This window comes from Cebidichthys violaceus, unplaced genomic scaffold (genome assembly GCF_023349555.1).
Source record: "Cebidichthys violaceus isolate CVI_PGR_0920_01 unplaced genomic scaffold, fCebVio1.0.p SCAF_46, whole genome shotgun sequence".
NCBI classification, from domain to species: domain Eukaryota; kingdom Metazoa; phylum Chordata; class Actinopteri; order Perciformes; family Stichaeidae; genus Cebidichthys; species Cebidichthys violaceus.
Window position 1 is genome coordinate 564412 of NW_027176661.1, and position 12373 is coordinate 576784.

The following is a 12373-nucleotide window of genomic DNA, read 5'->3' on the forward strand; positions in this document are numbered from 1 at the left end:
AAAGATAATTTAAAATACAGAGCAGTTTAATTTAATTGGGGAGCTAACGTTAGCTAACTTATTAGCTAATGCTAACTTAGCTTACCAGTAACGTTAGCACAAACACTAAAAGTTAGCAGTTTCAGGTCTTGTGTTCAGCATTTTATTAGTTTAGCATTTATTAGCATTTTAGAAATTGAGATTATTAATGACGTTAGAAGTCAAGTTGTTTTAAAGTTAAATAGTTAATGTGTGTCAGTATGGGGAGTTTGAAACATGAATGTTACGAAAGTCCAATTAACGTTAAGTTAATTAACTTCATAACGTGTAACGTTAGCTTAACTGGTCGAACCTGGGACATGTATCGTTAGCATTAACGAAAACTGTCCGAACCGGGACATAGTTATGTTAGTTAGACAAAAAGCTCCCTGAATGCTACTTTATTAACGTTACCAGTTAATTATATTGTTATGAAGTAACTTAGCTTTCTAACTAAGATTGACCACCAAACCCACACTAACTTCAACCTATTTAACGTAAACTGATGACGCTTGGCCTGTTATTCAGATGAGGCTTCACTAACTTTACCTCTTTTTATCCAATTCTACAGGCACAAGCATGGATGTGGGTGACTTTTGCCTCACCGAGAGCATCAACTCTACTAACTTCCCTGCCAAGCTATGGCGTCTGGTGAACAACCCGCTAAATAAAGCCATCTGCTGGGACAAAGATGGACTGGTCCTCGTTATTGATCAGACACTCGTCGAGCAACAGGTCCTGTCTCCTAGAAACAGCAGCAGCGCCTCTGACAACGCCGATGCCTTCAAAACGGCCAACTTCTCGAGCTTTGTCCGTAATCTCAATCTGTACGGTTTCAAGAAATCCGGGACATACGACGACGTGCAGTATCGCTATTTCTACCACCCAAACTTCAAGCGGGACCACCCCGAACTTGTTGCGAGTCTGAGGAGACTGACTGTCCTCAACAAGGCTAAGATACAAGCTGGTCTGGAGGTGAATAGCCGAAACCTCCGATGCAGTGGGGGCTGTGATGGCGGAGATAAAGATGGTCAAAGAGGCAAGTGTCACCGCATAACTGTCAGTGGGGAGGTAGCTTTAGATAGTGAAAACCCAATGTAATGGTCACACAAGTTCCCCTGTAGTGTTACAGTAAACAGTGCTGCAAAATAAAGATTTTCTTAATCCTTTCTTGACTGAAAAGGGTCCATAAACCCCAACATTGAAATTCACTGTGAATAACTATGATACGAACATCTAAATTGCCATTTTAACTCAACAATCCAGTGCTTTTTACGTTTCACTGTGGCCGTCTAACAGGTTGTTGTCATGCTTTGCTTCTTCCTGTTGCTGCAGTCGATTATTCACTGCTGAGCCCCACTCATCGGAAGTGGACTCATCCTTACCCTCCAAACAAAGCTCCGGCCGTGGCAGCTCACAATGGAACCCCAGTCCCACCGTGGTTCCTGACGAGGGGTCTCGGTGCAGCTCTTTCGCCTACTGTCTTTGCTGCAGACAAAGGGATACCCGTGACTTTGAGCCAGCACTATGCCGAAGCGGCCTCCAGCTCCAATGCTATGCTCATTCAGCAGAGTTTAATGGCCAACTCAAACCACGGAAATCCAAATTTCACTTATAATCAGCCTGGCTACTATATGCCATGTGAGCATGACATGAGTTAACCTGTTAGGAGTTATAAACCACACTATTTAATTCACTTTACGAAGAGATTTTTTTTTCCAGCCTCAATATACTTGTAATATACTAAAATATACAAATTTGTGTGTTAAATAAATTATTTTTTTAAATTAGGAATGAACAAAAAAACACCAAACTTGAATCCTGCATTTTATAATCTCAAATAATATAATTTGTTTCTTCTTGAAGTTTACCAGTGCTACCATCCGAACCTCGTGGCATCACAGATGGCAGGTAGAGGGCTTCAGAAAGGGTCCTACCCGACTCACAGTTATTACCAGGTAGGTGAATTTGACTGTATTCGCCCTGTCATGTAATCAATAACTTACACCAGAGCTGTAATTGGTCAAGGAGGATGGAGTTTGGTGAACACGTATTGTGTCTAGAGCATTTATTTTTATGTCACTGTTTTAGGCAGGCTGTCCTGTGAATGTGTTGTCTCATGTGGACCACAACCTGGACTCAAAGAACACGGAACACCAGGAGGTGAAAAAATGTGACATTAACTGGGACACAATTTACCAGTTTGCAGAGGAGGTGATGCAAACTCCGGCCAATAGCAGCCTGTTTAGATTTGTGACCCCGGTGAAGCCGGGCCCCGTGTCACTGCCGCTCTCCATTAAAACTGAGCCATATGACAACCCTGTCAGCGCCATGAAAGCCAACCATTGGTCCCCTAGACCCACTGTGGTGTCTGTGAGAGGCAGTGCTGATCTACTCACATTCAAACAGCAGGAGGAATCTGTGATTTCATCACGTGAGCACATGCCCGAAGATGCCATAGTCAAGGTAATGTATTTCTTACATTTGATAGGGTATTTATATTTACTAGAGGATGTGTAACAACCTTGCAGAATAAATTTACATTTTCTGATGTTTCCTCTGTGCTCGGGCAAGGTTACCAATGATGATGCAAAGGACACTGAGGATATAGATGTCGGGGTTGAAGACACTCTGGAGGACACAAGCACAAGCACAGGAAGGGCACCTAAGATATTATTGAACATTTAGGGAGCGCTGTCAGAATGAAGCTAGTGGAAGGAAAGGCATTTCAAATTTGAACACAAGTTTACTGACATTTGGTTTTATTTCTCGTTTTGATGTCAACTGGTTGATTTGATTGGCATGTGACAGAGAGTCTTGATTCACTGCAGGATGTGATCCTAAATTCTCACTATTATCAGACTTTATTCTCCATTTTTAATGATTCTTTGTTGTGCAAAATTTTGTGGATGTGTTCAAATTTAAATCTTTTTTTTGAAGGAATTGTAAAATTAGTTCTATGTTGTACATCTGTTTCTTTATTGGAAGTGACTTTGGAAAATGAAATAATTTAAGTGACACTCAGAGACCTATTTATATTGTTTGTTTAGAATTACTTGTACCACAGTACAATTTAAAAAATATACTTTATATTTTTACCTCTACATTTTTAATACAGTAGCATCTAAAATGAGATGCTTTTAAAGAATTATTTAAAGTATAATTTATACAGATTTGCTGCAGTAGGGCTAACTCAGCCTGACCTTATTTTAGTGTACAGATGTTTGACTTACTGTCTGCTTTTAATAGCATAATTGGTAGCGTTTGTCATAAGCAAGTTGTAACAAACTGATGTAATGGGGGACAAAAAATATTGAATGAATTGCTTTAAAATATAATTGTTAAATCTACTAGTGCTTGTTTGCTTTGTGATGGTTGCATTTCCCAACCTTTTTATTTTTTGCTGCATCACTTCAAAGGTTGTTCAAATGTATAACTTGGCATGTTTTTAAAAGCAAGTGTGTAAAAATCTAATAATTAAAGAGAAATGTGTTTTCGATAATTCAGCCGGATGGTGTGTTGTGTACTTGTGTTTCATCATCTATTGTTGACGCCTGTGTGCTGTGGTGTCTTTGTGACCACTAGAGGGAGCCACTTCCTCGGTTTTAATCACCGTTACGACTGTGCGGCTGCCCCGCCCTCAGTCTGCAATGTGGCCTTCAGGTGCTGCTCGGAAACTCCTTTTTTATTATTACATTAACTATTTTTAAATTCTGTAACACGCAAGTGTTTGGGGTTGAAAAGGAATCCCGTGACATCTGTGGTATTTGAAAGCTGATTATTATCAAAGACTACAAATTGACATCACATTGCATGCAAATGGGAGTAAATACCCGTCGTCACTTTACTGTAATTAAACTAGTGGCATTATAATTCTAACTTAATGTACCTACATTTGTTTACACTGTCTCTTTTTTCATTTTAAAGAACCCAGGTGACAAAAATGCAGCCTTCTCCCCAAACACATCTGGTCGTACACGTGCATCGTTTCAATAAAGTCCCACTCTCCGACAGCACGTGAAGGCAGCAGGACAGTGAGCAGGTAGAGAGAGTGTCAATAAGATCCCAGGGGAGCGAGAGACAGTCCGGGAGGGAGACTTTTGGGACGGTGTCATAACTACACGGTGTCTCTCCGCCTTATCAACTTCATATGGAGCTCACAAGGAGTTTGGACCACTTTTACTGCGTACTTTTTGCAGTGTTTCTACACTGTAATCGTTGATGGATTTTGATAAACAAATAATTTTCCCCTCGGGTGTTCCCAGGAGGATCGTATCTAATTTTTTACAGTGCAGCGGAGGCACTAAACTCAGGGGAATGCCTGTGTATGTGTGAGTGTGAGTGTGCGTTTTTTTTCCCCACAGCGAGCTGGTTTAAATGAAGACCGACGTAGAAACTAAGTAGATGGGTCTGTTAGGGAAGTCGCTTTGGACTCAGTAGAATTACCAAGTTATAAGTGAAGTAAGGCAACGGTCCATTTGCTTTGGTTAATAATTAGATAGAGCGGCTGAATTTAACAACTTCTTTGAGGAGTATTTTTGGCAACTCTTTGGTTGTAAAAGTGTATATATATATATATATATATATATATGTATATATATATATATATATATATATATATATATATATATATATATATATATATATATCCCAACTTTTTGGCACTGCTGGCTGTCAACATGCCTTATAACTTTCCGGCGGCAACCTGTAACCCAGCCTTTGAAGTTCAAGTTGTCGCCCTTTGCCTTTATTTTTTTGTGTGAAATAATCCAGTAAATTTAGCGGCCCACGGGGATGTGCGGTCTTTTGATACTGTTTCTTTTTGTGTCAACTCGTGTTTGTTCGTGAAAAAGTGTGATGTGCAAGGTACAGCGAACGGCGTACACACTGTCATATTAATATCAGTTTGGATACGGATGAAGAAGGACCTGCCCTTATTCTGGGAGAGCGAGAGAGACAGAAGAGGATACAGCAGCTCAACGAGACCGAGAAACACGCTACAAATGAGGACGTTTGTTGTGTCATTTGGTGAAGACCCGGCTGCTGGAAGTCAAGGCACACTTCAAGCTCCCGCACAACACGGCGTGTCTCCGCGGTTTCTTCTGAGCGTGCAGTCTCTTCGCCACCCACATTAATGACACTGGATAAAAGTTCATTCGAGCTTATTGCATCTCGGAAAGGTTTTTTTTTCCTCCCCTGTAACAACGCGCTTTGTTCCATGTGGGCACTCACCGGACGGATAGGCTTTTTCCTACAACGGGCAGAGTTTGAATATTAACTCCCGGTGCTGAATGGAAGTTTTGGGACGTTCACGCGCAAGTTATGATGGCAGTCCTCCGGCTTTAAAAGTTTGGATTGTATCCGTTTAGCGTTTTGTCGTCGAGGCAGGAAGAATAAGCGGGACGTGTCCTATATACATACATATATTAAATATTCTCTTCGCCCGTCTCTCTGCGGTGCTCGCCTGCTTTGAAGTCCACCATGTGCGGCCGGGCACCGCCGCTACAGCCGAGGCCATGACCGTCCCGCAGCGGCGCCTGGCCGGGCTCTGGCCGTGGCTGCTCATGGCGGCCCTGCAGGTGGTGCTGGGCCAGCCGGGCCTGGAGTCCGAGCGGCCGGTCCTCCGAGCGGTCATCAAGGTGACACTGCTGAACCACGAGCCGACGGGGAAAACCATCACTCTGGAGGGGTTGTTCGTGGGAGGAAGTGCCGGCTACGCGGAGGGGAAACTAATGCAGGTAAGGCGTCACGAGAGCATCTTCACAAGAGCTTGCGCACTCATTCACCTCCAAAACATATAGCCTGCTGGACCGGGTCACAGCAGGTGGGCACCTGTTGTCATAGTGGCGCAGCTGTGTCACAGTTTCTACTGGCTCTCCTGCGAGTGTATAGCGCCCTCAAAGTGGTCAGGAATGCAATGCCTTGCTCACAGACACTTAAGCAATGTGGATGAGTGGGAATATGCGGTCTTGACGGACAGCCTTGTCACATGGCATCCTTTGGGCATTACAATGGTCTGTTGCTCTGGTTACCATTTTGTCCTAATGGAGTCTCCCATTGAACACTTTGTTTATGGTAGATTGTACTGCTGTTGCATCTGTACAAACAATAGTCATTTAGAGACTACTGAACTTGAATATGTATGAAAAAAATATTGTTAAAACGTATAAAATATTGACATATTAAAAAGAGGTTAAGATATAAAAAAGGCATTGATTTGAAAATGTATCTTTAAGTGAATCAATCCCTCTGTGGAGTGACTGTTGGCCCCACGTGTTTCTCTGACCTCAGAAAGCAGATTACCCAGCATGCACTGTGCTGATAAACAACATGATGTTAACACCTGAACTTGTTGCTGTACACCAATCGAAATGACTGTAGTGACCATCGTTTGCAGTGCACTTGATGGCATGCAGGTGTTGTTGAGGTTAGCTTGTTCAGTCTATTTTTTGACTTAACTGTGGGTTTGGTTGAGGCTGCCAACCTTTTTTTTTATGTGTGTGTGCCTTTTCAAAGATGACAGCTTTGTTTTGCACTAACTATTCCTGGCATATAATGCTCTTCCAACATTTTTAATATCAAGGTGTGGTCGAAGACTGTTATACAACTCGGCAAATCATGTTTAGACTCATGCAAAACCTATAATTGAAGCAAAAGTTAAAGTTTTTTTTTGTTGTTAAAGTTTTGTTTTTTTACCATTTAGAAAATGCAAAGCAAACGTAAAGTATGCGTTCTATTCAGTGTGCATGTTTGGGATTCAGGAGTGGATTAAGCCTCCCGGGGCCTTTTAAGCCTCGACTGTGTCAATTTATTTACCGTCTCCGGAGAAACGGGACGACAGATCTGAGGTACTGCAGGATCTTGTCTCTTCTCACTCCCTGGGCGTGGGAGGTTTTGTGAATGGCGAGCCAGATGCATGCAGTTAGCCATAATTGATGAGGATTTACATGGCTCCTCTGCAGAGAAAGCCCCAGTTTTAAACACTTTTGAACAACCACTCCGTGTTAAAGCCGATTTGTCTGTGTAGGATGTTGACAACAGGTTATGGATGCTTATCACAGCGCAGGTGAGATCAAAGACTTCCAGCTCTCTGGGATTTCCAGCTTCCTTTTTATTTATTTTTTCATCCCCATAAAAAACCTTGTGCAGTATTTAGTAGCGTTCCAAACACAAAATGTGCTGTAGAGGAAATACACAAAAAGATATTAACCCCCTGTAGGTCTCAACAGAGAGCTTCAGCAACACACTGTGAAGTAGCACATGGGGGACGGAGCGTGATCAAGACTGTGGAAGGGTTGTCTGCCTGGATTTCCTTTTTAAAGTGTGAAGTTTTAGTTGTTTGCCCTACTCAGACAACTTCTTGTGGTTCTATTTGGAGCTAGGGAGGTTTAGGCCCTCTTTCCAGGCTGTTCCCACAGTGCACAGAGGTGGTGTTATGCTGCAGGATGCTCTTTGTTGCAGCTTATGCCTGTTCCAACAGGTCCTCATTGGCTCTGCAGGCTGCTTTACGGTCCCGCTTTATGTTCTCGTCTTCCAGTGGATGGGGGGGGGGGGGGGGAAGGAAGGCTGGAAAGGAGGTTGAGTCCCACAGATAGATAGATTATCAGCCTCAGACACTGTCTCTGTCCTTTTTCTTTCTTTTAATTGATCCTCTGTGTTAAACGGATTGTTCACCCCAAAATCCAAAAGACATATATTTCCTCTTACCTGTGGCCGATATCTCCGAATCTAGGCAGGTTACACCAGAACAATCTGGACTGATTAACAGAGCTACATGTAAGACAAAAAAAAATATGTGTTTGTAGATTTTGGGGTGAGCTGTCCTTTTAAACAGTGTTCGTTTATTATCATGACCTCAAAGCAAAGTTGTCCTCTAGTCAGTGTCATTTCCTGCACTTCAGGACTCTCAGAAGCTTCCCCAGATGTAACTCTGGACCACGCTGAAGAATTACATACGCTTTTCATAAGCCACAGTTATTACTTGTCATTTTGGCCCCATGCTGATATTTATTGGTCGCTTTGCAGTGGTATTAGAATTGTAACCTTTTGGAAGGTGATTTCTAGTAAAAGCGGCGTTTCGCATTAGAAGTTAAACAGAAATCCTGTTTTTTAAAAACCTGCAAGAGTTTTGCAATGTTGACAAAAGCTCAACTTTCTCTGTTTTGCTGCTACTTCAAACACCGATACCTTGCGCCTTTTGGCGATAGTACGTTCTGCAGAGGCAGACCTGGAGTCAGTTCTCTCGTAAATCATCAGATCCTGTGTGGATCGTGTTTGCCAACACATGTAAGGACCAAACTCTTGAGTGCCTGGGACAGAAGGAATCCCCAGTTCCCCCCTCAGAGTCATGAGACCTTGCTTTGGTACACATCTCCCTCTGATCTATTAAACTGTGATCTCCCTGGACGTGTGCCCTGTCCTCTGAATGAACACGTTCATTGGAACACTGGCTGGGGTCCGGCCAGCGCTATTTGGACAAATACAAGTGCTGAGGAATTTTGCCCCCCCCCACCACCCTTTCCCAAAACGAAGCTTGCATTATGACCAGAGGAGAAGTGCAAAGGCTTCTGGGATAACTTTGAACTTGAGAGGACTGTCAACTGTCCTCTGTTGTGAGAAGGAGTTGGAGTTTATCCTCCAATGGGCATTGAGCCATAAAGGACATCATAAGGGCTCCAACCTTTTTTTTTTTTTCTTAGCTTGAAGCCATCTTGACTTTCTTTTCATCCTCTGCTGTATTTTTGGGTCTTTGTACTTTTGAAAACGTTGAATTGACCTTTGAGAGCTCCCTTAAATACATCAGCTATAATTAAGGCAGGGCAGGCAATTGACTGAACACCAGTTAACTCTGCACCACTTCACATTCCTCCGTCTCCCTCCTCAGTGTCCCACAAGGTACTGAGTGCCTCCCCGGCTCCACCGTCCCAGGCCGGTATCTGCGTGTTTCAGGACACGGCCCGTTTAGGTAACGAGGGCCGGGAGGGCGGAGGCGGCGCTGAGGGAGAACATCAAAGCGCGTCCAGTTCCGAACGTGAGCCGGGATGATTAAAAAACGGAGGCTGTTTACACTGCACTTCCCATATGGGCCCTCGCATTTCCCCGCTCCCTCTAGATTTCCTGTCCATACTTCCTATCTCCCTGGATGAGATAACAGCCTGTCCAGGGCTCCTCGGGGCTCCTCGCCGTTTAATGTCAAGGTGCTGCTGCGCATAGCTTTGCTTTTGTACATGTAGCATAACATAGATGCATCTGAAAATATATATTTATTAATTTTTCCTGCAGTGTGTCCGGGTCCCTGGAGTTTTATTTTAGGTTTCATATCAGCCCTCTCTACTCCTTGTCGTTTGAGAACTGTGAGAAATGTGAAAATCATCAGGATGGGATCAGAACATGGGCTTGACTCCAAATCCATGAAGTGTTTGGAAGACTTTGTACACGTAGCAACAGGGATGGAGATGAATTGAACTGTAGAAAGGAAAACCCTGACAGTAAAATGGCTGAATATATGACCAGTGCCACTTTTTCACATTATACTTAGTGCTTTGCCCTCACTCTTAGATGTTCTTGCATGGGAACCTCCGATTGTTTGCTTGCTAATGAATCTGGAACACCCTCCAGGTTAAAAACCCACACAGTTGGCCATGGAAGTCCAATTCTTGTGGCTTCTTTTTTTTTTGTTTAGCAGTAGAAAAGGCCTGAATTTGCTGCAAGCCCCAGTTCACATCCCCCATATGAGCCCCCGACGTGAACAGCAGGAGGACCACGTCCCTATCAGTCCTATCTGCCCCTCGGCGACACTGGCAGTCCCATAAAGGTACGAATGAAATCGCCATAAGCTCACAATTTCCCCCCAGCTTTGCCTGTTGAAAGGACCGCTGTCTTTTCTGTGATTTCAAAAAATAAAAATAAAAAAGGAAGGCTACTCGGAGACGAACGTTAAAGCCAGCCAACGTTAAAGCCAGCGTATCACATAAGAAACACGGTGATTATTCACATTCCCTTATATCTTTTTTTTTGTGTCTCCACATGGTCGTCATTTCAGCTGGTGCTTTTCCTATCGTCTCCTTCCTCCAGTGATCTGAGACCACGGTTCCATGTTGCCTCTGCCCCCCCCCCCCCCCCACCACGTGTGTCCGACCTCTCAGACAAAGCTCTGGACTAATGGTTTCTCCTCCTGAGCGGGTGGGGGGGGGGGTCTGACTGAACAGGAAGCAGCGGCTAGTGCCGTCCTGTCGACCCTCTTCCACAGGAGATGGCCGCCGAGACGGGGCACTGAGAATAAAAAAAGGGGAGAGGCAGGTAGAGGGAAACATGGCAAATCTCTTAATCCCGCCGGCCCCCTTCTTTTTAAGTCATTAGACTGGGTCTGGAATTCATGGACGTTATACAACACATTCTTTTCTACTTTTCGTCGCTCTCCTCATCTAAATTGCAAGAGAAAGTTACTGCAGCACACTGTCACGTTCTACTCGGGTGCAAAACAGTCCCATGCTTAATTGCACGTTTTTTTTGGTTTTGTTTTGGTAGCACATCTATGTAGAGCATGCAAACACACACACACACACACACACACACACACACACACACACACACACACACAAATACACAAATACTAAGTACACACTCAATGCAGTATGGTAAAGGCATTACTACTGGACCCACAGACAGGGCCGAGTTGGAGAGGAAAAGGGGAACAAACAGCATTTAAAAAAAACTCACGTTAAAGTGAGGACCCATCCTCCTCCACCACTGTGTGTGTGTGTGTGTGTGTGTGTGTGTGTGTGTGTGTGTGTGTGTGTGTGTGTGTGTGTGTGTGTGTGCTTTCATATAGTCACACAGTTAGTTCATTGATCTCAGACAAAAGCGGTGGAAAAACTTGAAATAGTGCACACACACATAAACACACACTTAAGTGAAATGATAATGATACACGCTTTGTCTCGCTCTTCTTTTGGAGCACTTTTATTGTGTGTCCCTCTGAGAAACCACCAGTGGAGGAGCAGCAAATGAACGCGCAGCTCTTTTAAGTTGTGCCATCGTGTATAGCCACGCATCCATTACAATCTAGGGCAGTGAGTCACCACCGACTTATAAAAGAGCACACGCACACACTTGCATACACACACACACACACACACACACACACAGGCGTTGGTTTTCCTTTGATGGCGCCGCACCTGACATGGGGCCAGGCGGGGCAAGGGTGTGTTCAGGGTCAGCGGAATTCACTTATGTTGGATGAAACAGTTAAGAATACCTCGGCGTTTTGGCATTCCCACTGAGATCTGTATCTGGTGAGACCCTTTCTGAACTTGTCCCGTCGGTGCAGGTCAAGTGAAGCACCTGTCCTCCAAACCTCCGGTTGAAACCGATCCTCTCGGGGGGCAAGCCATCCCTTCCCCAGGGATCAAGGCCACATTTGTAGAGATTTTGCAGAGAACCATGTTGCACCACATGGCAGTAGGATTCATATGCAATGTTTTGTATTCTCCCCCAGGTGAAGGAAGAATTCTGTGTACGTATCGTCAAACAGACAATCCACAAAGAAACAGTCCTCAAAATAAAGACGGAACAATTCAGCTGATTTTCTGATCAGATTTTCAACCAAATTCGTTAGTCACTGGCAAAAACGTGTACTGTGAAACACTGGAGAACTCAGACTAGATGAAATAGTGCATCTTTGCCTTCTCTTCCAGGCTTTTGAGACAAAGTAAGCAAAATAAACGCATCATATTTCAACAACCGTTTGACGTAAATTTACTTGCTAATTATGACAATTTCACACAAATACGCTAAAATGATGACGTTGGACAGACATGGATGTAAACTGCAACTTGACCGGTTGGCAGAGGCATACAAGCGCGAGGCCATAATTCTACCCCAGTGCTAGTGGCACATCTCTGGGGATGTTTATATCGTCAGTACGATAACTATTGTATAGATTGCCGTGAAATTTTCGCTGGCGTTTCCTCGTGCGCCGCGTTTGTGGTGTATGAGTGAAATGACGCACAGACATTGTTAGCACGCTAACGTGCTAAGCTAAGAAGGCTGAACACGGTAAACAAACAAGCTTTTAGCATTTATCGTGGTTGTCTGTGTTGCGTTTGCGTGCGTTAATCGCTAAATGTGGTGTTGAAATGAATCCATAACTGTTAGTGCTCATTTGGGACCTAATTCAAGCTTTGCTGTTTTATCATCAGACGAGTGATATCCTGTTAATTTCAGCCAAATGACTTCGTAGATATTGATTTTATCCTGAGGTCCCTCACTGGTTCATCTGAACTGAAAGCCCCCCCCCCCCCCCCCCCCCCCCCCCGCCAACATCAAAGGGCTCTGCAGCTTCTCGTCCGTCTCG

The 12373-nt window shown here is 43.9% G+C and overlaps 2 protein-coding genes across 4 annotated transcripts in view; both read left to right on the plus strand.

The window, feature by feature from the left end:
• The first annotated feature begins 594 nt into the window (after positions 1-594).
• Positions 595-3410, plus strand: hsf5 (heat shock transcription factor family member 5). The gene is made up of 5 exons (XM_068729517.1): positions 595-1057; positions 1354-1659; positions 1885-1976; positions 2110-2484; positions 2593-3410. The coding sequence occupies exons 1-5, from the start codon at positions 598-600 to the stop codon at positions 2704-2706; spliced, it is 1347 nt and encodes a 448-aa protein (XP_068585618.1). The 5' UTR covers positions 595-597; the 3' UTR covers positions 2707-3410.
• A 1292-nt stretch (positions 3411-4702) lies between these two features.
• The window catches only part of LOC137886815 (E3 ubiquitin-protein ligase RNF43), a 76384-nt gene continuing 68713 nt past the window's right edge, over positions 4703-12373 (plus strand). For all 3 annotated transcript variants that reach the window (XM_068729452.1, XM_068729453.1, XM_068729454.1), the window contains exon 1: positions 4703-5756. In XM_068729452.1, the coding sequence (XP_068585553.1) occupies positions 5535-5756 (222 nt within the window). In that variant the 5' untranslated portion in view covers positions 4703-5534. The remainder of the gene's footprint in view (positions 5757-12373) is intronic.

Coding starts and splice junctions, on each gene's coding strand:
- hsf5 (XM_068729517.1), top strand. CDS start 598: ATGGATGTGGGTGACTTTTGCCTCACCGAGAGCATCAACTCTACTAAC. Junction 1,058..1,353: donor AGATAAAGATGGTCAAAGAG/GCAAGTGTCACC, acceptor CTGTTGCTGCAG/TCGATTATTCACTGCTGAGC. Junction 1,660..1,884: donor GCCTGGCTACTATATGCCAT/GTGAGCATGACA, acceptor TTCTTCTTGAAG/TTTACCAGTGCTACCATCCG.